We start from the raw sequence: 27,075 nt of genomic DNA, 5'->3' as shown, positions 1-27,075 counted from the left end.
GTTGGTATTTTCATTTTCATTTATTTTATGATATCATTATTCATTCATTGGTGATTGATCATGATAATCTTTTATGTGATTTATGTCATAAGAATTACAAGAATTATCGATAAAAAAAATCATAACATAAAAAACAATACTAATGTATTACTAATGTTTAACCAATAGGAAAATTGGTAATTAAAAACAAAAAACAATAACAAATTCTGAAATTAGTTCCCATGTCTCCTCTCCTCTCTTCTTCTCTCCTTTCTGGAGTGCACCTCACTCTCCTCCCAACTTCTATGGAGCCAAATCAAAAATCCATGCTCTCAATGGGCAGTCAATATCTCATTAACCAGTCCCTTCACAAACAGTCAGCCTGCCAGGATGTTCGTCTCAGTGTGCACAACACAGACTGGCACACCTCACACACTTTAATAACCTGTGGGGACGCCATTCCACTTCCTCCGCCAGCTAGGAGGCAAGAGAGAGGGCTGAGGCACACACCCTCCGTCTGTCTGAGTGACTCTTGTTTGCTTTGTCTTTCCTCTGCTCAGATATCTTTTCAGTTTCACTGCAACATGTAAATTCTCCCTTAGAGGAGGTGAAATTAAAACATAAAACAAATGCAGATTTTAATCGAATATGTAATTTTGAGGTTGTACAAAATTTTATTTCAATCTCTTAACATTGTCACTGGAATTATATTCACATTTACAGGAAAATTATTTTGATCACAGACTAAAATACAAATGTGTTGTTTTTTTATTAACCTCAGAGGATGTGAGAACAGCTCCTCTTCAAATATTCCTTCTTTGTAATTGGGTCTTTTATTTTAAATCCTTGCAGGTGACTTGTGCTATATTTGCCTGCACCTTAATCTGTGGTGATTTTTCCTTTGGCTCTTCGTGTCCTCAGTCCCTAACTGGATAATAGCCAATCTTGTTAACCTCTGCTTTAATGTGTGAGAGCCTGCAGCACTTCAGTCGGCCACTGATAGAAAGAGACAAAGAGTACCAAGTCTACAGCAAATATTTACAGCCTTGTTAACATAGCCTTAAAGCGCCTATCACAAGATATTTGGCTTTACCTTCTCTACAGCCCCAGAACATTTTTTACAGTCTAGTACACACTTGTGTTAAATCACATATTTATGTGAAGTCTCCATATACTGTAGTGGCTTACTGGGCCTCGCTTTCGATAATTTTAAAGCACCGCTGCTGTGTATACTTGGCAACAATAATGCCCTTTTTGAAGGGTTAATTATATGCGCTGTGGATGGGGCGCACTTTTTACTTTTTCTGTCAATCCACACATCAAACAACTTTCTTTAATTATGTAATTGGAATTTTCATCTTAATTGTGCTGAGTAGGCTGGGTAATTTGCATGGGGTAATGAGAGGGATGTTTCCATTACAGGTAATTAGGTACTTGAGAGGCAGTGGTGTGGTAGAGAGGCTGAATAGAGAAGGAGAGGTGGTGGTGGTGCTGGGGGTGGTGGTGGGGTTGCAGGATAGAGACAAAGCCACAGAGGCACATAGAGATGTTTGGTGTAATATATTAGCATTATTTTGTAGTGTACACGTGCAGTACGAGCATGTAAAAATATTAACATAGTGTGAAGGCAGCGTCCATTTCACTGACCACTTTCAGGAAGAAATTATTACTGCTGTTGAAATAGGTTTTAAATTATATTGCTTGTTCAGATTTTTATTTAATTTCTGACATTGTCGCAGTTTCCTACGATGAGCAACTCCTGTCGAAACTCAAAGTACCAATAATGGAAATGGAGAGCTAAATGGAGATGAAAACTGGCCACTAAACAGGTTACCTAAGACGTTTAATCCCGATGAGTTATTAATATATCAATTTAAAGATGTACTATTAAAAATGTGTTATCCTATGCTAATTCAAGAGAAGAAGAAATATACACATTAAAATATTGTGTGAGCGCAACACTTTAAAAAGGTTATAGAAAAGCTACATAGCAAAAGACCCTCAATTCTGTCCAAAAATATGCGATTTCGAAATAAGCCCTTCACAGTAAATTGCATAAAAAGGACAATAGGTGAAAGGCCATTTTTCATATGTCTCACTGAAAATAAGATACAGTACTGCACTCTCTTTTCTTCACACAGGTCAGACATATCATAAATGACTGTGAGCCTCACTTCATAAATGAATTCTCACACACTGTGATCAATAGGGGGAAAAAAAGCGCTATGGTCATAGTGACCAGTTTCACACGAAGAGCAAGACACTTAACAGCATCTGAATGGCAAACTAATATGTGTAATTATAAATGGAAATTAGGATACACTATATGGGTTACCATCAATATTACTAATATTGTTAATAATATATACATTTGGTTAGTGCATTTTTTTCAGACATCAGTTAGATTTTTTAATAGTAATATGTATACACAGACATATTTTGAAAATGCTCCACTGCATTTTTGTCTTTAACAATAAATATGAAGACCACAAATATAAACTTATTTTTGGACAGAGAGAAAAGACGCAAGTATCAAATCAAATTATCATTACTGACATTTTTCATTTAACACAGAATGACAGCTCCCTGTGCCTCATCAGGGTTATTGTATTTGACTCTATCATGGATGCATATGAGCACATATGTTTGGATATGGCTGTTAACATTTCTCTATACGGAAGAATAAAAGCGTATTCATATGTGTGAAAAACTTTATTATGTGCATGCGTGTGTGTGTGCGCGTGCGCAAGCATGCATGAGAGAAGTGTGTACTTTACTGTATGTCTGATTGCAGTTTCAGTGTCTGTCTGTGCAGATGCATGTATGCCTGTATGATGTAGGGGGTGGAAGAGCTGGGATTAAGCATACTAGATCAACATCACAGCGACTGGGAGGACCCAGTCCTGCTCTCATGGCCACACATGTAAACCCGACTACCCAAAAAATAGGTCAGTGGAACACAACAAACTCAGACACAGAGATATAAACACACATGCACCAATATCAACTCAAAGAATCACAGTCTGCCAGTCGCGCCAGTGCCTTGTCGCCCCTCTGCGACCCCCGTTCAACACTGCCACGCACATCTTCCCGCAGAACAGACACGTTCTCTGGACTGGAACAACAGGATTAAGAATGGGGCAGAAAGGAACAGCGACAGGAACCACCTCCCCCTCCCTCCCCTCAGACCCTCTGCCCCCCCTGCATGCTACCTCACATCTATGCCAAAAAAACTTCTGCTCTAAAGCTCAGGAGCTGTTCTCGTCAGAGACGTACCCGTGCAAAGATTTACACTGGCCGTGGTTTTCACAGCACCCCACACAACAGTAGCAGTAAGAAAACACACACTGAGGATAATAAAATCAAAGCAAAATACCTTTACAGATTTTTACAAGTTGAAGATTTCTAGCTCAGTTTCTTTTTATAAATTAAAAGCAGAAATTCTGTCCATGCATGAGAAGAGATATTAGAAAACCTTAATTCACTTGCACGCATTCAGAAGCACTGTATTACTGTAGTTCCCTCTCTCTCCCTCCCTCCCCCCGCCCCCCCCTCTCTCTCTGTCACACTCATGCCTTGCAAATGAAATGCAAAGAGTTGGCAGGCTATGAATAGTCGAGCCATACTTCCCTACTTGTTACTCTGGGTGCAGGATCAGCATGCATTTTGCTCTTACCTTTCATAGCTGAAATCACAAAATACATCATTAAGCTTCGAGTCCATAAGAGAAGAACTATCACCAGCGCAAAGCCCTCCACTGCTGTCTCAGCAGCAGCTGGCCAGCACAGCTCTGTCTCTCAGCCTCCGAGCATGACCACACCAGAATCCATGTGACTGTGACATCAGTGTTCATGTCTGACTGCTCCCCACCCACCAGCCTTTGATTGGCACAGCATGCAGCCAGTAGGGGCGCTGAGAGCTCAGGCAGGGAAGCTGGCCCTCTTCCCACTGATTGCAGTCAGAGCCTAGTATGCCGGCTTGCTAGACACAGCACACTCTCACTATCTTCTGTGGCTTATCTTTTTAGTGCAAGGATAAAGTCAGAACCAGTTCTAGCAGACACCAGTTTAAAAATGGTGAAATGTCAAGGAGAAGAAAAAAAAGTCAAAGAGGGGATAAAAGACTACACAGGGATGAGAGATGGGTGAAGGAGAAAAAAGCTGAAGAAACAAAAGAAGGAGGAAGCAATAAAAAAAAAATAAGAGTGGAGAAAATTGATAAGAGGGGACATGTAATTTCTCTGTGGCTCAAAGATCGAAGCACTCCGCTCTTTTCCTCCTCTCTGTCTGTAGATATGAATGATCAGTGTGAGGCCAGATGTCTGCGAGCAGCAGTGGGCCCTACACAGGGAGAAGATGAGTGGAGTCTCAGCTTCTTCCCCTGACCTCTCAGAGGACCCGCATTCCCTCTCTCTCTCTCTCTCTCACACTCCAGTGGCTCACACACACTCTTTTTGACAGGTGAAGAAGGGGAGATAGTGACGGAAGTGTTTGGATGATCCCCTCCACCCCACAGCGACCGGGCGATGAGTTTCTTGCTATCATTTCTCCCTCTCTCCCTCCCATGCCCCTCGCCTTCGCTCCTCGCTTCCCATTCCCATCCCTACTTCTCTCTCTCTCTCTCTCTCTCGCTGTCTCTCTCCTCCCCCTCTCCTCGCTCATCCTCTCTCATATGATAATCTGTTCTGACTCCTAACCAGCTGCCTCTCTCTGATACAATATTCTGGTTTTAGTGCAATCCAGCCTTGGCCAATAACCACATTGCATTTGGCATTTCCATGAATAAGCTGGTGCTCATATTATCTCGTCTCAAGACAAACATCATAAAAGCTTCGGTTTCGGTTGCTGAAATATTTGAAATCGAAAAATTAAATTACAAAAAATACTAAATTATTTTTTACACCACCAATATTTCAAATTTTGAAATTTGGGAAGGCTGAGTTGATATTCTCCATAGTTGTCTGATATTAATAACACTACTGCAGCATTGTATCTTTGCCAGAGAATTATGGAGCTTCTACAAGGCAAGAATTTCATATTAACAATGCAATTTTAACAGACATTTAGATTATTTATTTATTCCTATTTTACACTCCAAATATCTATATTCATTTGATGTCTTCTATATGGTTCTATTCATTGAATAAAGGTACTTCTAACCGCATATAAAATGGAAATGAGGACTCAACAGTTTGCAACATAAATCTTCCCATGACAATGTTTCATTAGGACCTCTACTATCCATTAGAGTCACTAAACACATTAACTGAGCGTGTCACACTGGTCTCTTATTGCACACCGTCTAATGAACAAAATATCATTCAGAGAGTGATAGCATCAAATGGAACGTGCCTGCGATGCAAACTAGTCACAGACAGGCCCTGGTAAACTATTCAAAACAATGTGATGTCAGAGACAGTGCAGTTGTCTCATTTCGATGTTGGCATCTCCCCACAAGATCTTCAAAGTTCACCAGATGAGTCACGGCCAAGACCCACGCAGGAACATGTTTAACTGCCACTATCTGTGGTTGTCTCTCAGAAACTGGCTGCTGCATCAGTATTTCTAGAACCAACCGTTGCTCGACACACCGCGGCTTAACACTGAGCTATGGTTAAAGGAAGAAAAAAAAAAAACACAAAACATGATAGCAGGGTTTGATTCTGTTGGCTGGTTATCCAGGAACATCTGAGAGGAGGATAACATCCATATTACGATCGTCAGGAGAGAGTTGGAAGGAGTGCATGTTTTGTCTACTTTCAATCCATGTATGCGGTGAATAGTCGAGGTTCCGAGAGAGTTCTCTACATGTTAGGAGGATTATAAAATCACTCTGTGGCTACTTCTGAAAATAAAAAAAAAGAAATACCTGTAAAATGTCACATTAAAATCAAGATATGGGTAGCACACAGAAAACCAATCCGCTGGATTTGTCATTTTTGGGTAAAATTAAAGTAGCTTTCCTCTGAGCTTTTCAGTGAACTGTAAGGTTGAGCAAGGTTTTAGATCACAAAGGGTCTCATTATCCGCTGACTCGTTTTTTCTACCTGTACACTTCCACAGTTAAAGGGTTGGTTCACCCAAATTACAAACAAACAAACACACACACACACACACACACACACACACACACACACACACACACACACACACACACACACACACACACACACACACACACACACACACAAACATACAACTACTACTTTAAACCAATGAAACATTCCCTATGAAAACTGTTGACAGGGTCTTCTGTGGATAATGGGGAGAAGTTGCTGTTGAATTTTTTCAGTGTAACTGTTCAGTACTGTGACAAACAAAATTCCATTCACCTCCCACTGTATTGATGTGGCAGAAGAAACCTCAGAGATGGATATCTCACAGCTTGGGCAAATGAGACCTAATCTATTTGCATGGCTATATACCAACATAGTGTAAATAGTGTAAAGTGTAAATATAATATTTTCTTGTAATGTGGGTGAGCCAACGCTTTAAGAAAGACATAAAACTAACAAATCTAAATAAACCAATATGGATGTTGTTCTATCCTTTCAGCTGCACAACAAATATAGTGCCTCCAACTGTATATAATTGTGCTTAAAAGCCCAGGCCTCCCTAAGGACAGATGTTTCCAGCAAAGCTGCTTCATTTGCTCTTGATCACACACTCCCTTGACTGCTCCACATTACCAGTGACAGTATGCCAATGCGCTGCTGATACTTGTTCATTAGAGCATTGATTAAGCCATAGAGGCTCTGATGGTCAAATGTATGCGGGTGTTAATGTGGTGACATGAAGCCATCAATAAAATCATTTTAGTCATTTCTTTATGCTCCTGAGTATAGGACAGAAATAGTGATTGAAAAGTTTCTCTATCAACACACTACTGGTACATACACTGAACTGAACCAGGCACAACACACCAATTTTCTTCATTTAGACCGGCCCAGACCCGGAGTGTGTCTTGCACTCCTCTTGGATTAATTCAAGCAAATGTATTTACTGTAAACAAGCCCTGTGGAATGTAATTCAATTGAGATGAGGTGCAGAGCATCCACTGGTGCCCCTGGAGGAGAGGAGAGGACCAGAGCTGATAATGGCCTCATTAGCAGTCTGTCAGTAGCCATTCCACGCACAGAATCGCCATGCAGCTGATCCACATTAACTCTTACAACTCTGGGCTGGACTCTAAGACCAAGGACATGTAGTCTGAATGCTTTTGCACTCTGCAGCCTTTGACCCCACAGGATAAACAGTTATGAACTTCCTCAATTTGTGTCCCAATCCTGTTGTGTGGTATTTTAGAGAGCTGAGACTTATATTCCACCACACAGCCACCTGGGTGTTGGGAACTGCACCAGCCTCAAGCAGCGGTAGAATTAACAAGCTCCAACAGGCACTCCATGAAAACAATACAGATCAATTTAATATAGATGCCAAGGAGTGGAGGGCATAATATTAGAACCACAACAGCACCGGCCCACACCACACAATCATAAACCAATTTAGGGCCATTCCAGGCAATTTCCTGGGGGCTTCCACTTGTGGGAAGACTTCAATAAATCATACAGACAACAAAGGGAATATCTATTTCAGTGAAAATAGAGGACACTATTGGGTTATGTCCAGAGGACTGTGGAGGGTTGCATTTAAAGACAAGTTTAAACAACGGCAGTGAGAATTTAAAAACATACTACATGCCGATGTAGTATGTGCTGCGGTATAATTTGATATTATGGTATAATGTGTAGCTACAGGAAATGTAGTTAACTCATTATGGCGAATGGATTTTCCATGGCGCAGCACAGTGTGGCTAGTCCAGCGAGGTAGCAGCTGTAAGCAAGTCCTGTGCTTTTTACTATCTTTACAGTTATGCTCTGATTAGATGACTTTATATCAGTGACTATATGCACTGCCCTTCATCCTTTATATACACAGCAGCCCCATGGCCAGCTCAGCATCCATTCCTCTCTTTCAATCTGTCACTCAATGCACATACACAAACACAATATTTATAGAACAGTGGGGTCAAAAGGAAGAGATATGAAAGCATATCATTCCTACATAGGTGAGGTGTACACCTGTCAGCTGTCATGTAATAAGAATCAACAACACAGTGCTTATAGTGAATGGTTGACAAGGGTATAGCCTTTTGTTTTACTGCCATGGTTATTTATAGAGCTAAATTTAAATCTTTTTTGAACAAACGCAAAAATAAGAGCCTCTGGTATTTCCAAATCAATTGAATCAAATGTTTTCAAAGTAATGTGTCGCCATGGCAGCAAAGCCAATTTTTTCCTCCATGGACTGACCAAGCCTCGAATCATTTAAGGCAGACTTGCAAGCCTGCTTCACATTGAATGACCCCTTGCAGGTATGAGTGAGGTGGTGAGAGGAAGCTGTGAGCAATATGAGAAGTACTAAACTACTTCAATCAAATCATCTAATGCTCTCAGCTGATTTTTAGTCGCTGTTCTATTTAATGGCTGTTTAGTTGTTGCTCTTCTTTCGCTGATAGATTCAAACTCTTTCTGGCTTTGTGCACTTCAGCAGCGACAAAAGTGTTAAGAATCTGCCCACTGGACAACTGATGGATACAGCCGTGAAAAAATACACAAAGTTATCAATCAAAGGTTATCTATTTGGTTTATCAGATGAAACGGGAGTGGTAAAGAGAGATCATCGTCACTGCTGGAGTGCTATCATATAACTCACGGAACAAATTTTCAATAGATCATTACAAATCTGATTTAACAATGAACTGCACTGCATCTCTTTTGTGTGAAGTTGCCCTTGGGGACAGAAAGGAAAGGGATAGGAGGATAGAGAGAGAAGGAGCGAAAGGGAACGAGGAGGGGAGATTATCGCAGGCATGGCAGCCTGTGTGAGAGGCTTAGCCTGGCTAGGCAGGGAGGTGGAACCCTGTGAATTCTAATGAACTGGCAAGACTCCCCCAAAACCAGCTCCATCTCCATGGCATGAGGGCGACAGGAGGGAAGGAGGAGGTGATTAGGAAGGCGCAGCCCCTCTACTGCAAACCAAACAGAGCAAGTCATTTTCCCTGTGATAATTATGGCTATAACCAGGCATGAGGGATTGGTAATGGACCTGCTTATTCTTCATGCCCTGCAAAAGCAACCACTGAGCTTGTCAAGTGGAAAAGCATGATGATGTGTTTTTTTCTCCGTTGGTAGGGTGACTGTGGTAAGGGTTGCAATGGCTGTTGAAAAGGGCAGCAGGGGAACTTGGCCTTTGAGGGAGAAGTTAACGAATGAACTTCATTATTGAGGAGCATACCAGGGAGACCCCCCGGAGTGTGTGATCTATTACCTAGCGTCAAACTTACACACTCCCCCAGCATCGCCAGTATAGCCTGACATCAGCTCTGGGGGGAGGGTGGGCGTGTAAAACTAAAATAGTTAACCCTCTGGCTTAAGGCTAGACGAAAAGAAGAAAACAGAGAAACAAACTGGGATTTACAAGATTTGCATCAATAAAGTGTTTTTTACAATTTAAAAAAAAATCTATTTTAAAACCTCTGAATTTATTAATCTTTTTTCTGCTTTTAGGCGGAACAGTCTGACCATTATTCTCTCTCCTGAAACACCAAAGTGAATAATGAGGCAGTGCCCTTTCTTGTGACTGCTCAGCGTGGTAACCCTCAGAAGAAAACTGTTTTAGCTTAAACTAACCTACATTTAATGTTCTCTCTGACACCAGGTAATGCAGTTGGTCCAGTGAGGCACTCTAGATCAACGCAATGTAGATTACTCTCATTTATTAAAAAGCAGCACTGTTCAAGCATGAAAATAACTTTTCCTAAGTTCTATGAGCTTTATGAAAACAAGTGTCCCACCAGAGGGACTAGTGTTTTCCTCAAGATTGAGGGAGATCTTCAGGCTATTTGTGACATGCACCACTTAGCCTTCTGCCTTCCCATCTTCCACCGCGACTGGAAGGAGTTTCTCTACGGTGGACGGGACGAAAGAGCTCTTTTACTGGACGCACTCTCAACACTTTTACTCTTGACTTATGAGGAGGCCACACGTACAGGGGAGTGATTCATCACCGGGCGTGCTCCTCTTGCACCCTCACACATTAGTAATGTGGTCCGCTGAGGAGGAGTCCTGTCATCAGTCTGTACCTGGACCCTCTGAACAAGGTAGGTCAACAAGAGGCAGCAGCGGCTGACCCACTTTTAGTCTTTCACAGCACCTTTAAGTTTCCTCCAGCTCTGCCACAGCTGAGCCTGACGCAAATACTGAGGCCAGCCTGGTCAAGGGGAGACACTGCCTCGATACTGTAACCTGTGTATTCACTACATCTGTTGACTCAGTGAACCTTGTCCTCCCAATGCCCAAGTACAGCAGGCCAAATGAAACTTGGTGAGGGGTTAAAGTGAAAGGGAAATAGTATCTTCATTCAAAATAGTAGACAGTCCAAATAGAAAAAAACAGAAAAACAAACAAGAAATGATTCATAGTTTGGATGAAAAGTTCCCAGACTTATCCATCTGAAAGTGCCTGAGGGAATTTCATCACAAGACTCCCTAGTCTTCTGTAATACAGCCGCAACAAAATAAGTGGCAAACACATGATCATCTGCTCTTTCACAAAATACAGAGCCACTTTAAGTTAGCATAAGCCTTTGACCTTAACATTGCAGGTAATGCACATTTAAATACCTACCTCAGTATTCATGTTTGTCATTTTACTTGTGAAGATTAGGTGTAAAAAGGCTATTTGAAACCAAAACACAGGATTAAGGGATAATGCTGCTCTGTGTCTTGTGAGTCGACCTTGATTCTGTAATCCAGCACAATACTGGAGAACAGCATATTTCTCTCTCTTGTACATTCAACACTCTCACTGTAGAACAGCTCACTCTGATGTAATGGCGAAAGCATAATGGCACCATGGTGAAAGAGAAAGTAATCTGAATTAAGAGGAACTTCAATGAAATATCGGTGTAATAGAACTGGAATAGTATTACAAGATTTGTACAAAGAAAAAAAAAATTGACGACACCGTTACATTTATTAGAAATAAAAAAGGAGACTACATGAAAACAGGAACTGACAATGTTGTTACAGGAAAGAGAGAGGAGAAAAAAATAGATGGTTAAAAAAAACAAACCATACGTGAATTGGCTTGAATTACGCAGACCTGCATTTTAATGACCACGGTGAGAAATGAACTTGATCTTTAAAGTGAACCAACCTACAGTCAGCCACGGCGTTATTAAGGACTGTGCCACTTAATCAGAGGGGACGCCAATTTAGCAAGGAGCTAACTATGCAAGAGGGACCCTCTGTGGCAGCAAACACATTAAATATCATTGCGTCACCTGACTCACGCGCAGGTATCTATACATGCTCTCCTCTCTTCTCCCAATCTGCCTTATTTTCCTGACTCCATAGCTTCTTTCCTGTTTTTTTTTTTTTCCTTCCTTCACCGTGCTGCAGACACAGTCAAATGAAAACCTGCCTTTGATGTCTGGGATCCTATAATGCTGAGCAGTAGAAATCCGCATGCCTGTTATCTGTAGAATCTTAATGATGATGGCTAACTTCACAATGGGTTAACCACATCTCTCTGTTCTCGCACTGCACACCCACAGAAACACAAATTAATAGCAACAGGGAAAAAAAAGCTTTTCTCTAATAAAGCAGATTCAACAAAATCTGCACAATGCGATCAGCACAAATGTCAATGTATAATATCACCGAAAGCTTTTGTGAGCACTTCTGCTTTCTTCTCTGTAGATGTAACTTTTTTTTTTAACTTTAGTTTCTGCACAGAATGATTATTTGTCGGAAAAATATGATCCTCACTTCATATTTATCTAATTCAGTTTCAATAAACATGTTAATGCTGGGTATGCAAACAGTCTTGTTTGTTGTGTTTTGTCCCAACACATTTTTTTTCTTTGATGCACTGTGACGATTATTATTGATCTTGAAAGGGTCCTCACAAGATATTTCAAAAGACTGATATTATTGGGGACATCTTACTCGTTGGATGGTTTATTCAACAACATTCTTCTGAACAATTCAGGAATTAAATTATATATGTTAATTTTACTCGCTTTTATACATGCATGATAATGCATCAGAATTTTCATATTCTAAAAGATACATAATGGAATATTTGAATAGTTTTTTCTTTTTTTTGGAGTGGGGGGGTCTGCTATAGTTTTGTAGAATTTGTCTTCACTTCAGTTAGAAGTGAGAACCATCAATATCAGATACACACGAGTCAGGATGATAAGCTCTGCACACGAGAGGACAGTCTGCGACTAAGGAACTTGATGATGGCACAAGGACATTTAATTATTGCCCCCATCTTAAAGCGTCCCTATCAGCATCAGTCAGGATCATATCTGGAGGAGCTCTATGACCTCCGCCTCTGTCGCCCTCCATGAATCAAACCTTTCATTACACGGTGACACTCTTGTCCTGCGCTGAATGTGTGTACACCATGGGAGAGGGATGAGGCATTGGAAACCTGATGAGTGACAGATAACCTGCACTTGTGCAAAGGCTGGCCGACTGTGTGCCGCAGCAAGTGTGAGGCCGGCCGTGCCCTCCCAGCCATGCCAACTGCTTTGCCTGGCAGACGCCGCAATCTCAGCACAGCCCTTGCTCCCTGGCCCCTCTCACCTGAGGCGGCAGACAGCCGGCAGAAGAGAAATCGCCCACAGCAGATGGGGCCTCTTACTTTGGCTGGCCCATCCAAGCATTGTGTCCTTGTCACATGTCACTTATTCTTGTTTTCTGCTCTGACAACACCTCAAGACAGGGTCTTTCAGTTTTGGTTGAGACACAAAAGGGAAAGGCTGAGGAAAAGCTGACGAGGCCTCTCTTCGCTCTGGCTCAAATTCTTTGAAAGAGCCAGCACCAAGAGAAGAACCAGATTAAGAGCCAACAAAAGCAGAGCCCCCCCAGCCCCACAAAAAGCTGTCATGCACCCGCACAGCTCCCCTCACTACTCTCCTCCTTATAAAACACAGTGGGCCCCCAGGAGACGATAAAAAAAAGCGTCCTCACCCACAGAAAAACTTATGCAAAGAAAGTGCATTTTCAAAGGCCATTTGCAATTTTTACAAAATGGCAGACATAATGCTTTTACTGAAAAATGAGGACCTGCCATATTGTGTTGGAGAGGGAAAAGTATGGCAGGAGGGGAAAAATGGAGAAAAATCATGCTGGCCTGGTTTACGACAAATAGATAGCTCTATTGATTTCCCTTTTACAGTGACTGTCCATCCCTCACTGTTGTGATTACACTGACCTATTTCAGAAAAAAAAAAAAAAAAAAAAAAAATAGCCGTCTATTATAGATTAAACCCAAATGTCCAAAAAGAAAATACTCTTTTTGTGGAACAAACAAACAGAGTAAGATGAAACATAACCTACAGTACAGAGGGAGAAAAAAGGTTGTGTCAATTTAAGCATTCAATGTTGCTTTGGGGAGAAGAGGAAACAACGAGTTCTAGTACCATGCTGAGAATCAAATAACTTTCCACAGAAAGAGCAGCTGTGCTTCGTGGGGCCTTGCACTGTCAATTTCAATTCTAACAAAAAGGCAGCAACATTAAAATGATTGCAATATTGCTCAACTAATGTTTAAACATAATAATGCCAATTTTACAAACTTGGAATTGTGTTTTGCAGGAACAACAGAGTATAACATATTTGATTATAATCTTATGTACTGTATGTGCTACTGTATTGTTTTTTTTACTCTAATACACTACAGCACAGTTCGGTATTGTATGCTTTGTGCTGATGATTCCTCTGCGTCTGTGTGTATTGCTGTGTGTGCTCGTCTTGCTCCACTATGTCTGTGCCGTGCGTCTCACTAGACTATCTCTCTCCGTGTAGCTCAGGGGACTCTGGCTGGCTGATCTTCATTATCAGCCCTAGCTTAACAATGTACTGGATGCACTTCCCACATGAGTGCAACTAACAAATCCCCACAGAGCTGAATCAAGGCAACAATGTGATGAAATACCTTCAAACAACCACTGAGCATGGAACACTGAGCTATGCAGAGACAACTCGCACTGCCCCGGGCGATTCCACAGGAGTGCGCCTGTTGCCAAGCAAAATTAGACAGCAACTGGGACATATTATTCTCCTAAATTGGCAATGTACAGCACTATTAAGGACCATAAATCTCATGTTTGATTAACTGAAAATACCTCCACACAGAGAGCCATTGCATTAGCATTCTACAACTCAGAAATCCAAGCGGGATCTGCCATGTCATTTAAAGGTAAAGCATATGCTTTACAAGGGTAAAAGCTGTCATTGTGCTATGCGAACACAGAGAGCATTATTGGGATTAATAATGCCGTTAGCATATTCTTCCAAACATACACAAGACTGCTTTTATGAGAGAAATTTCAAATGCACAAAGGCATGAAATCTACAAACTCAGGCTGCGTAACTCTGAGTGAGTCGCAATGACTGATATAATTTCACTGTAACTTTGCACTCTGTTTTCCTAAGACAGTGCAGAAGAATCTACATCATCTGGTTCCTTTAAAACAGATTGGCTTTACTATTACTATGTGAGTGCAGATCTGTGATGAGAGAAACTCAGTACAAGCTGCTAGCAAATAAATGAAGATGCAGGAGCAAGGCCATGTTTCTCCATCAGTGTAAGGAGTCTGTCACCACAATGGAGATAAATATAGTGTGAAAAAACTGGAACTCTCTACAGCGTATCTTTAAGACTGAAGAGAGGAAGCTTCATCTGTCTCCTTTCCTCCTTTCCCAGAGTCACATTTATACTATTGCCTCCCTCTGGCTAGGCCGCCCTCAGACACACACTACATATACTACACATTAATAAAGGGGATTGGCAGAATAACGCAAAGACCTGTGAAATATAATTAAATTAAATACAATAACATTGCATGAATAGTGTTTGAGCAATACTGAACAGTCCCTTTGTGATACTTCAGTTCTTCAGCTTTTGTTAAGACTGTCAGAAAGGCACAAATTCAGCTCTATGGTGATTTTTGAGAACAGAGTTTGTTGTTGGTGTTGTTGTATTGGATTTTGCAGTAATATAGTAAGGTGTTTATGTCATACGGACATAATAGCATAGTGTCAATTTATCTTGGATTCTTAGTCTAATCTTTTAAAAGGCACACTTTAAAAAAAAAAAAAAAGACAACTTAATGTGGATATGCAAGCCTTTGTTTTGTTGTGTATCATAGTCTGAACAGTCAGCAGACAATCAGTATATTGTACATCTACAGCTGCAAGAGAGAGGGAGGATTAGCTCTAGGTAATCAGGAGATCTGCTCTGTTCGGGGAAGAGCATCCTGGCTACACGACCTATGTGTGTGTGTGTGTGTGTGTGTGTGTGTGTGTGTGTGTGTTAGCTAGCTCTCTGCTATTTGAGCTGTGAGACAGAGCCCCAGACTGCTGATGGTAGATTAGAGGTGAGACGTCTAATCTCAGTGTAATCAGCTGCTGCATCTGATCCTCCACTGCACAACATCTCTTTCAACAGGTCCAAACAGAAATTCATCTTACAGCAACGCAGCCCTGCCGAGGTAAGAGAAAGTGACGGCACGTATCTTGTGTCCACCATCAAAGTAAGAAAAAAAAACACAAAACACTACAATGCAAAATTTAAGCCCTTGATCGTTTGCTGTCACCTCTTTTCACCATGGGCAGATTTACTGATACATCAACTGCTACGGAAAGTCCATAAAGTACATGTAAAACTGTCAGGGAAATGTACAGGAAAACCACAGCTGACTTTTGCTAAGAATTACAGCCTTGTGGTAAAAGAAAAGTGCCAGTGAGGGGCCGCCCCTTATGGGGGAATGAAGAAAGAAGGGGAGACAGTGAGAGAGAAGACAGGGTGCTGCCTCAGACAGTAAATCTACATAAATCCTGAATGGGGAGAGGACATTACAGTCATTGGCACAATGATAAAAGTATCTGTTTTCATCTAGAACACTTCACCTTCTGATGGCTAATTGATTAATCCAGTTGAGTGGATGGAAGAGGGAAGTAGGGGAAAGAAAGATGGAAGAGAGGAGAGGAGAGGAGAGGAGAGGAGTTTGCCAGTGAACAGCTGCCCCTGTAATTTATATTGATGAGGGGACTGGCATGGCAGGGAGCTTCCAGCAGTTTGATCAGTCAGGCAGAGTGGGGAGTTAGTCAGAGACACAGCCCATCCCTGTGGTCTGAGTTGGACTGGGAAGACCTCCTAAACACACACACACAAACTCAGACAGACAGACAGACAGACAGACAGACAGACACACACACACACACACACACACACACACACACACACACACACACACACAAGCAAGACCGACAAGCTCACATTACGAGCAGCGGTGTGGACTGGCGTAGTGTGGAAGCCAATGTTTTCACTCCGAGGACAGAAATAGATCTACAGCCTGACTATAACCATGTAGGGCAAAGTGATCTCCCTCATTATTACTCCAGTAGCCATATAATCACCAGGCTTCTCTGAAAAAGACCTTCCCTCCACATTCTCAATGACCATTAACTGGCCCTTGAACTACTCCTTGTGCACACAGCTCTGACAAGATTCTACAACCGCTTCCTGTCTGTGAGGCACAGCAATCAACTACTTGTTAAGGGGCTTTACTTTGATTTCCTCACATGGACAAGATTTGAATATTTCTCACTGAAATGAGACAGCGTAGTCCAGTCTCTGCCCAGGGCTTTGAACCCAAGACTCCTAAATCATGCTCTTTGATTTAAGCCCCCTTCCGGTGTAGAGGTGCTTAGCGCCACACTAATTAAGATAGTGGGGCGATGGATGGTGGGTCAAAGCACTTCTATTCTATCTTGAAGATATCCTGACACAAACACGAACATTCACACGCACATACACACCTCAATAAAAAAAAAAAAAGAACCGTACCCCCTCCAGACAAGCAAACAGCTTAACACACAATGATGCTGCTGTTTTGACGTGGCTGTTTGAGTAAGGTAGAGCTGTCTAGCGTAGAAGATCATACCCTTTGCCCTGCTGTCTGATGTAAGAAAGAGCCAGGGCGTTACACAGAGTGAGATGCAACCTCTCACAATCTGAAACATGCCGACCGCTCTTACAGAAAAGCCCTCTGGCCTTCCCTCTCCACAAGTTTCATCAGAGTGATCAGAGCGAAAGGATAGCCTTCGGGGCTAGTTTCTCCCATTCACACAGTGGGGTATGAACACACACGCATAGATGTGCACACATATACAGACACACGGCAGTACACTACACAAAAGCGTTTTTACATGCCTTTTCGATTGCACTTCACGCATGTCAAAATACAGTACAAATCTCTTGGAAATCATTGGTTTCTACAGGTTTGACTGTTCATCAATTCTTCATGAGTAGACTGAAAATGAAAAGGTAGTGAAAGAAAAAGGCAAAGCCTACGTACTATTGTTGCAGTGCACAAAGAGGCTTTGCATCTCACATGTGAGATATGTGTCCCATTCTGTGTCTGCATCTTTCAATTTTAGTGATATGATCTCTACTTGAAGAATACAAACTCTGGTAGTTAATGCAGCCTCAGAGGTTACAAACCACCACACGACACCACATCCGTGTTGTTCAGCTGCAAGGCCTTGCAGAAAACAAAGACGTGCTTCAGCACACTGTCTGCTTGTACTGTGCATGATTATCAAGCAGTCATAAGACTGCATAGCATTTTAATTTCCTCTCTGGGGTTATGATCATATTCTCTCCAGGATGGAGATGGAGAAATACAAAATAGTGAAAGTAGATGGCACAGATTTAAATGAAGGTACTGATTTATTACAATACTAGCAAGGCAATAATATGTTATATTATAGGCAATGATGTAAAAAAGAGTCAACATAAACAGAAACAAGATGATCTTATCATCTCTACTTTATATGAGGTCTGGAGAATTTGTTTTTTTCTCACATAAGTATAAGATTTATCTTAGAATTAAATGACATTTTTACAGCCCTAAAATGGTGTTGCAACAGAAATAAGTAATGAGTAATAAAAAAATCTTTGTACTCACAGGTATGTGTCTTCTTTGTTACTGAGATACCTGCAAGGAGAAAACAAACAAACCATGAAAAAAATACTTAAAAGTATTCAGCACAAATCTTATTTTACATGGAGCGCTGTTTATGGCTGACTGATAGCGATGATGGTGAAGAAGGAGACCCTGTTGTCCAACAGACTGTCACTGTCCAAGGTCACTGAGGAGGCAGGCCCAGGATAATTATGTGTGTAGAATGGTGTCTGACCTACAGCCATGCTACATCAACATCCACGACAAGGTGGTTGAAACTCTATCCTCTGCGGGCAATGAATGAAAATTTATACTAAAACAAACAACATTTGGAATGCTAATGCGGTGAGAAGCGATACTGATTGGGCCGGAGCACATGACTAAGCCCGTGGCCCAGAGCGGGATGGATACACTTTGACCTGAGCGTTGGTTTGGATATATTTTTTTTTAAGCGGGTAATCTCATTGAGATCAGGATGTCTTTTCAAGAGAGACTGTGTAAAAAATGTATGTGAAAAAGCAGAGACTTATAGGCAATATGACATAAAATTAAAAAAAAAGACGAACATCCCAACTTTTTATTTAAGATACAATGGTGAGTGAAAAATGTAACACCAAAATGGTGCAGTGCACCATGATACAAAGAATCAGTGGGTGGAGGGACTACAAATCTACACAATTAAGTTAAGACATGCTGTAATTGCTGACTGTATTTGCTGATAATCAAAATAGCAGAATAGAGAATAATAGAGAATAAGGATTTGTTTCTATACAAGAATGTAATTCTGACTTCGAAAATACTCGGTCAGGCGTTCATCTGGTGTCTTAAAAGATCTGCTGTCCGGCCAGAGTCTCAAATGTTTATAAAAGTGTATGTTTTCGAGTGTTTAGATACCAATAGTAGGCAAAAGGCTGATCAGGGATCTTGAAAAAAGCACACACTTTGTTTTATCAGCATTTGCATCTAAGTCTATATTACTACATTAGAGGTAGAGTGGCACAGATAATATTATAAATGTAAGCTCAAACTTATGAGCCAGCAGTGATGAAATTAAATGAAAACTGAGGAATGGAACAGGAAAGATCAAAATTATCCTCATCCTTTGTCTGGTAACATTAAACTGACCAGTGGCAGTGGTAAAAAGATTTGATAAACTATAGACAAGATACAAGCAGTGACGATATGTGTAGCTGGAAACTACTTATCAAACGAGTGGCCAGCATGACCAGTGTGAGTCAGGCCCGGCTGAGGCGGAGCTGGGCTGCCACTGCCCATGCTGCCCTTCCTCGCCCCTTCGGGTGTCAACTCATCGTATGAGCCACTTTGGTTCTTGCTGTGGGTCTGTCTACAACATTGGTCTAATGCCCCAGGAGCCTGACACGGACGGGCGCACAGCCAGCCGTGGTCCCTAGCGGCCCGCTGGATGCTCATGCTTTGCGGGGCGAGAGCACACTAATAGATCCCACTTGTCATGCGGAAGCAATGGCTAATTTTTCTACAGCTTGCATTTGAAACTTGGGGGACGGCGAGCTGACATGATTCAATAACTCTCTGTGAAGAAGGCGTCTGGCCAGAGATAACAATGTTTCAGACACGTTTGAGGGGAAACGAGTCAAAGAGCAACGAGGAGGAAAACAAATAAGCCCTTCAGCCTCCTATAGACATACACAGAGAAACACACAACTGATATTAACTCCACCGAGCAGAAAGAGGGAAAACAGTCACCTAGGGGCCAGCAGTCTCTGATGGAGCTCTAGCATTGTTCCAGTGCCCAGGGCCAAAAGCTTCTGTTCTGTCCAACTGTGACATTACGCAAGGAGAAAATAAACAGTAGTCCAGTCTTAATTCTACACTTCAATCAAATGACATGGAAGCCAGCAAGAGCTGATGGTCCATTAAAGAGGAGTGGTGTCAAGGTGCTGCAACACATGGCAGCTGTAAAAGCCTGTATTAAGCTGTTAACTGGCTCTTTGTTTTGATGGGTAAGACAAGTTCATACAGCATGTAAGGAACATAGCTGGTGCGATTAGTGGAAATTGTATTAGAAGGAAATAGCAAATAGGCTGTTTTTTCCTGGCTTTTGGTCAGACCTTACCGTACTATTACAGACACATAAACCAGACATTCCCAGACTATCTCACAAGTCTGGGTTCAACTAGACAAGAGACATTATTTAATCTAAAGGTACTTTATTTATTATAAAATGTACAATACATACAGATGTTGCAAAACGTGGCAGACTATTCAAAATTACAGCTTGAGGCCTGTGCCTTTCTTGTTCTAAGCTGTAAACCAATGTGCCTCTGTCTGACCAAACAACCTTTTGCTTCGCAAAATGTTTATGACAGAGGAAGTGAAAGAAACATGGTGTGAGGGTAAGTATACAGTATATGTGTTTGCCTTCACCCAAGATCAGCCACACAGACCGCACTGCTGTCAGTGGCTCCTTCACTGATAAAGTCAAGAAGTAATAAATCATTTGGCACTGTAAAGGCTAATGTATCGCAAGCTCAGATTTTCAACTTTACATCCAAGATGCAGTAATGAATGATCATTATTCTATAATCTCTAAATTTCTTAAATAATACACTATAATAAATAAATTTGACTTGATGAATTATTTTCTATTAATTCTGATTCTAATTATTCTTCTTTTGTCCCACTGTAGTCAACATATTTAATCTGAATGCTTTATAAAGTCTATTTATAAAAGCCAGGGGTATTTACTGTAAAGGTACTCTGGGGAATTTTCTGTGTAAATAAACACTGTTTTGTTTACTGGACTTTGGAAGTTTCTCACTAGAAAATTATTGGTTTTATCCTTAGGGCCTAAAAAAAATATTTAGAATGCATTCACTACCTCAGGAAAATTTGCTAATTTGTTTTGACACTTTCATTGTTTAAATTGTCCAGCAGTTTTGTCCACATTGCTACCTGTTATGGCGTGTTACCAGCACCAGCTGTCAACATGCAACAGCCACACTCCTCAGTCAGCAGAAGAGCATACCGTTTCACCCCCGTGCTTGTAGCGTGCATGTGTATCCTCATGCTCTTGCTATGGGGAACAGCTCAACAAAAAAATTTCTCTACAGTGCCACTAGTGGTCAAAAACTCCAAATTGTACTTTTAGCAGGTTTGTTACTAAGTTGATACAGCCAGATGCACAGAAATGTATAAAGACAAACAATAAAAAACATATAGGTGCAGTAATACAGGTGCAGTAAATCCAAAAGTTTCACAAAGAAACGCAGGAACAGCCAACACAATCAGAGCTTGTAGTTGATTAATTATTGTGTGTGTAATAAGGGGCATCACCAAATCCTGTCTGTCTCCCATCCACTGAATTCCAAACAATTAATAACATGAAAACTATTATCTTCACGAGCATGTTCGAAGGCGCAGAGTGAAAAAAATTACTGTCTTTTGCAGCAAAGGCTCATTCGGCCTGTTGCTATGCAGGTTAGAGGAAGCAGGAGGGGTGGTTAGTGGGCCCACTTCCTCCTCAATGTGTCATTCACAGCCATGTGATTGGAGGTGGCAAGGAAACGGAGCCACAAAGCCAATGAATGAGTCAGGCATTGAGAAAGAAGGAGTTAGCTCTGGGCACTGACATTGGCAATGCCTGCCAGCTCATGTCTTCTCCACTGGAGGGCAGGTTCAGAGGTCAGTCTGGAGGTGAAGCTCTCCTTGGCTGACAAACAGGTTGCTTTAAACACGCTTACAGCTTGAGGACCACCTTTTATAAAAAAAAAAAAGAAATAATTTAAAAAAAAAAAAAAATCGATGTGCTTTGTTGGCATTTATTTATATAAGTAATAATAGAAATTGAAGCTAAAGGGCATGAAAATTATGAGTTTTTAACCAGTTGAAGTATAAAGTTGCAGCTGAATTCTAATTTCTACATTACCATTTGTCACAGTAGAAGGAGGGACAGTTGTCACCATGTGGCTTTTGATCAGTCATATTTTCCCTTGCATCGGTAAACAATCCAGCACATGTTCTCATGAAACCTTGCCTATGCGCCAGAGGAAGAAAGGCACTGTGCAGGCAACTGGAGGTTAACCTCCACCACATCTATCTGCAGGGGGGCACACATCCTGTAAACATGCCACTTAGACAGGAGGAGAGTGAGTCTGGGGTTTGGCAGCCTCAGTGCTGCAGCCGGCTGTGGAGCACCGTGCCATCGCAGGCGACTCAAAGTGACAGCGCTGTAATGAAGTCTGAGGCGCACGGCAGGCTGTACGTCATAATTTCAGGTTCCTTAAAGCCTGACAGGGAATGATTATCATGGATGGTTATTGTCACCCTGCCTCCCTGGGAGACGAGGCGTGCTCTGGGGTTGTTGCACCGTGACATTCAAAGTTACAGTCTCCTTCATATAATGGAGCTGTCCTCTCAGTGCGCTAATGGGAGCGATCCATTTAACCTGTGCCAGAAACACACAGACGAGGAAGTTCCTAATGCGAGGCCTCTCCCGTGGGGACGTCACACTCCCCCCCTGGCTGCTCCCTTCCTGCTGCTTGATTCATTGACTGGCGCTCCTCACTTATCCTCATTCACTGTTCAGTCTGGGGAGACAGGGAGGTTCGCTTCCTGCCGCCTGCTCCACATGCCACTGCTGCACGCCCGCCACACACAAGGACACAGCCGGTGCAACAGACCAAGCTGCAGGAAGAGCCAGTGAGGGCCCAGTGAGGGACGGGCTAGACACCTACTGGAATTACAGGTCAACGCCATAGGCATTGGGAATGCTAGGAGTTCACACACTCTACAGTTACCAAGGCCTCTTAGATAGAAATAAAACATCAAACAATAATGCCGAGGTTTGGGTATTGTACTGTATTAATGACAGCAGTTGTATGGGACTGTTAATTTTAGGCTACTCCTGAGGTTGCTGGTTAATGAAGGTGGCTTAGCCACAGTCATCATAAGAATGATAGATGTAGCCACATTCAGTAGTCCATCTTTTGACTGACAAATTGCTGCTACATTCTTGAGAGAAAATAATTAGAAACAATTAATGTGTCTCTCTTCTAAGCCATCACAAAGCTCCAAATGCAGCTCCAATTATTTAGGAAAATTTTTTGCTGTGTTATGGAACTGTATATGTAAGAAATTCAACATAGTACGAATTCAAGAAAACTACATTCATTCAGTAGGTGACTTGTTTAGATAGTGCTTCAGTAATTCATACATTTATTAGAAGAAAAAAAACTCTTAAAGTAAAGCAGTGGATCAGACAGTATAAAGTACTGCCAAAGTACCAAGATATAATGCAAGGCTGCTCTGGCATTAATGCTCATCTCATCAAAAGTCATAAAATTAGATGGATGAGCTGATTCGAGGACCTCTGTTCTGTTCTAACTTTGGCAGTCTTTGTGAAGGCCAAGTTTCATACACAAAGTCATTTAAACAATCCTCCTTTTTGCTGTGACACACTTAGCTTTATTAGCTATTATACTGCTATAAACTATACATGCAAAAAATGTAATGATTAAAAAAGCACAATGATTCTAATCAGCTGCCCCCTAATATACTAAAACACTTAATCCATGGAGAGGCCAACTCTCTGGGGAGGCTCAAGAGAAAAATGACTTCTCTGTCTCCAGGCGCTGTTATTTCTGGTCATTTCTAATTGGTTTTAACTAAAAGCAACCACTCCGAGACTCCACAGGTTACTCCAATGCATCGCTATGGAATTGTCTGCAAATAGAAGATATACATCCAAATTAGTTTTAGAGGACACCACAATTGTCTTTCAGAAGATGAAAGGAGAAAGGTCAGGAAAAAATAAAAGGATACATGCCTTACTGAGAAAAGGCAAGAAGTTGGAAGATCCCAACGGAGAAGCGATGTTATCAATGTGACCCTGAGATCATAGAAGCCCTGGCTGACTTGAGGTACTGTATCTTACGCACCTTGCCCCCTACAAATGTCTCCCAGACTGGTGCACTACTTCTCCCCCAGTGCAGTTCTGCATTGCTGGGCCTGTGAGTCTCCAGGTGAATCCTCAGTGCTGTTTGGTGGCTCGTGAATTATACATTGCAACAGAGGAACTGACGTGGCCCAGGAGGGCCGAGAAACAGCAGGCATGGCTGGGAGGCAGATTGAAGACTCTGACGGAATTTTAATTGTACCGTTGGGAACACCGCGATAAGTGCTATTGTTATTGGTAAGACACTGCTGCACAGGTTTACTTAGCTGAGAGCTTAAAAAATGACAAGCTCCAAAAACCTGTTGTACAATGTCCAAGGTTCAAACATGGCACGAACAGCCATACTGTTAATGACTACTCTGAGGAGAATGGTTCATATCACTGTTGTACTAATATTTATCACTGTGCTCTCACTGTGCTCAGTATTTATCTGCAACATGTTCAGAGGACCAGTGAAGGTTAGCAATGGTGAAGGAAGTAAAAAAAAAAGGAAGCATCTACAAACTAAACAAGGAACCGCTCAATCAGAAACCACTGAAGCATTCCATTCATTTGTTTTGTTGTGTAATTCAGTAAAGACCTGCAGGTGAAAAGCCAAAATGTTTGGGTTTCTGCTGCTCTGATGTTGGTCACTCTGATCCTGGCTCTAGCTGTACTATACAACAATTCTCCTCTGAGTGTGAGCTGGTCCTGGGGGGCTTGACGGATGCAGGAAGGCCCTGGGTGCTGGTCAAAGTGAGGCCAGGGGCACAGGCAGGCCTCTGTGTACTCTTTGTGCTGGCGGTTCCCAGCCCAGCGGTAATCTCCCAGTGATCCAGCCTCAACCACACATGAAACCCAATAGCCTTTCAGCCCGCACCATAAATAAAGACAAACCACATTCAGCAGACCACCCTGGCTTACTTTACTGTTACTGAGCTACACTGAGCAACAGTCTGCATAGGCCACCACTGGCTGTGTTTACACACTGATACATAAAGGCTTTAACTACATAGATTTGAAATGGATACTCTGTCAGAGGAGGGTTTTTTTCAAGCGGTGTAATTAAATGAAAACACAATCTAGACCTTTCTGTAGGTTTTTTTTTTATCCACAAAATATATACAGAAAAATATGTCACAATTCCCATTATTACAATGTCGAGGTTAGAGGTTGGTCTACCTCTCTAGTAAACAACTGTAATGTTCCCCAGAGTCTACACTTGTGAATTTCTATTCACATTACAATATATTACCTTAGCCCAACACAGGTTGAAATCTAAAGGAAGGATACAATTACCCACAGCTCCCGAGGCATACACTCCAGTTATGTACTTTTTACAGTAATGGGTTGGAAGAGTTATACAGTTGGCCAATAGAGAAGTTCCCCTGTTGGGCTAACTTACTCAGAAGAGCCTAAATATTCCAGATGCGCAGCATTCTGCAGTTAAATAAAGACAATTTCAGATCTACAGGTTGCTTGAAATTGCTCGTTTTCACTTGTTTTATTTTTCTGTCTTTGTTTTCTTTGTATGGTTGCAAAGGATGATTCACAGGCCATCTGCTTAAGGAAACCACAGCGGTAGACTGCCGAAAATATCATTTTAACAGAAGAACTCCTGCTCAAGATTTGTTTATTCAACTCTCCTGTCCGAGCACAATATGCGTTTCATATCATCTCAAGAATAACGTTACAGAAAATGGGATTAAAGTAGGTGAGTTGATGTGTGCTCTGACAGTTAGAGACAATCTGTTACCCGAGCATCCAGGTCTGGAAAAAGCTCAGACTGTACATACAAGCCTGCTTGTAACCACCTGGGGGGGGGACTAGAGCTCTGATGACAAACTAACGTCAGCTTATATCAGCTATATAAAGGCTGACTCAGAAACATATTGGAATCCTTTCATTACCATCACTCATTCAGTCTCAATTCTCATCCAGTAAAGTACAGTACTGCAGGCACTTGTCTAATGAACAAGGGTCTATGGGGAAGGATCACTCTATGTGAGTGTGTTGGAAGTCAAGGTCCCACAACAGTGGACTCGTGGCTCTACTGATAAGGACTTGGCTGTAATTGCTCAAAAGGGAGGGAACTGCAGCCCCATTAGGTCTGGTCTTAGCACTTGCCAATAAGCCAAACTGCCCCTCTGAAGCCTCCCATGTAATGAAAACTTCCTCTGAGATGAATTACATGTCTGTCAATCCACTAATTAATATCATGGAGTTGTCTTCTTTGCTTCTCTGCAGTAACGAACTGAGTCAGAGAGGCGAGGATTGAGGTATTTCTGAGCACTGGAAGACATAAAGGAAGGAAAAGCAGGGGCAAACTAGCAAGTGCTCTGCTACTGTGCTTCACTGCAGTCATGGTCGGCACTTAGTGCAGCATCTATTTTTCATGTATTTCATAATTAAAACCTGCGAGTTCTGTGAGCCCTCCATGCTCCATGCAGATCAAAGGTAGTCCTGTTAGCAGGGAGTTCATCAATGGAGCCACTCTTCCATTTCCAGGCAACAGAGCCATGCTTAAAGCACAAATACTCTGTAATTACACACATGTGTGATAACGGGACAGCCACAGAGCTGGACTATGATTAATAGAACACAGATCACAGTTTCCTCCTCCTTTTTCAAAGCTAACACAACAGAGGACTTTACACACGAGGATAATCCGTGTGTAGCAGATAAAGAGGTTGATGAAATACTGAATACATATTTCACACATCACCTCTTGTGGTGCAGGTGGAGTGTGCTTCAGTTTGTTGCCTTCTCCCTCCCCACTGCATTCTCTATGTAAATGTAATCGGAGGATAACACGGGATAAAGCTCTGCAGAACGAAGACATGATGCCTCCCCTCTGCTGGGATAGAGGGTTACAAACCTACCTCACATGGTGTAATCAACAGAGTGAGCTGTCTTGCGTTATTCATTTGTCCCATTGACTCCTGGGTAAGTTGACACCACAGAGTGCGCTGTCTGGATGCACAGGCTGTGAGAGATACTTGCCATCAACACTGTAACTAGACAACTGATAAAACAAAGGGATCCTATTTGCTCTTCATTTTGAAATAATACTGTATATGTCTGTGGTTCCAAGCCTTTTTGGCTTGTGGCCCCTTGAAACAAAAGCAACGT

At 41.8% G+C, this 27,075-nt stretch overlaps 1 protein-coding gene across 2 annotated transcripts in view; it reads right to left on the bottom strand.

Annotated features, from left to right (window-relative positions):
• The window catches only part of roraa (RAR-related orphan receptor A, paralog a), a 184,000-nt gene that overhangs the window by 46,301 nt on the left and 110,624 nt on the right, over nucleotides 1-27,075 (bottom strand). Inside the window, exon 2 of one of the 2 annotated variants that reach the window (XM_040132992.1) lies at nucleotides 18,033-18,062. In XM_040132992.1, coding sequence (XP_039988926.1) covers nucleotides 18,033-18,062 — 30 coding nt within the window. Of the gene's footprint in view, nucleotides 1-3,655; nucleotides 3,775-18,032; nucleotides 18,063-27,075 lie in introns of those variants that run through there. The other variant, XM_040132993.1, reaches the window with a different exon arrangement.

The sequence above is a fragment of the Xiphias gladius genome, chromosome 8 (assembly GCF_016859285.1).
Source record: "Xiphias gladius isolate SHS-SW01 ecotype Sanya breed wild chromosome 8, ASM1685928v1, whole genome shotgun sequence".
Taxonomy (NCBI): Eukaryota; Metazoa; Chordata; class Actinopteri; order Istiophoriformes; family Xiphiidae; genus Xiphias; species Xiphias gladius.
The sequence above is the reverse complement of the archived record's forward strand: the minus strand, read 5'-3'. Positions and strand labels throughout refer to the sequence as shown.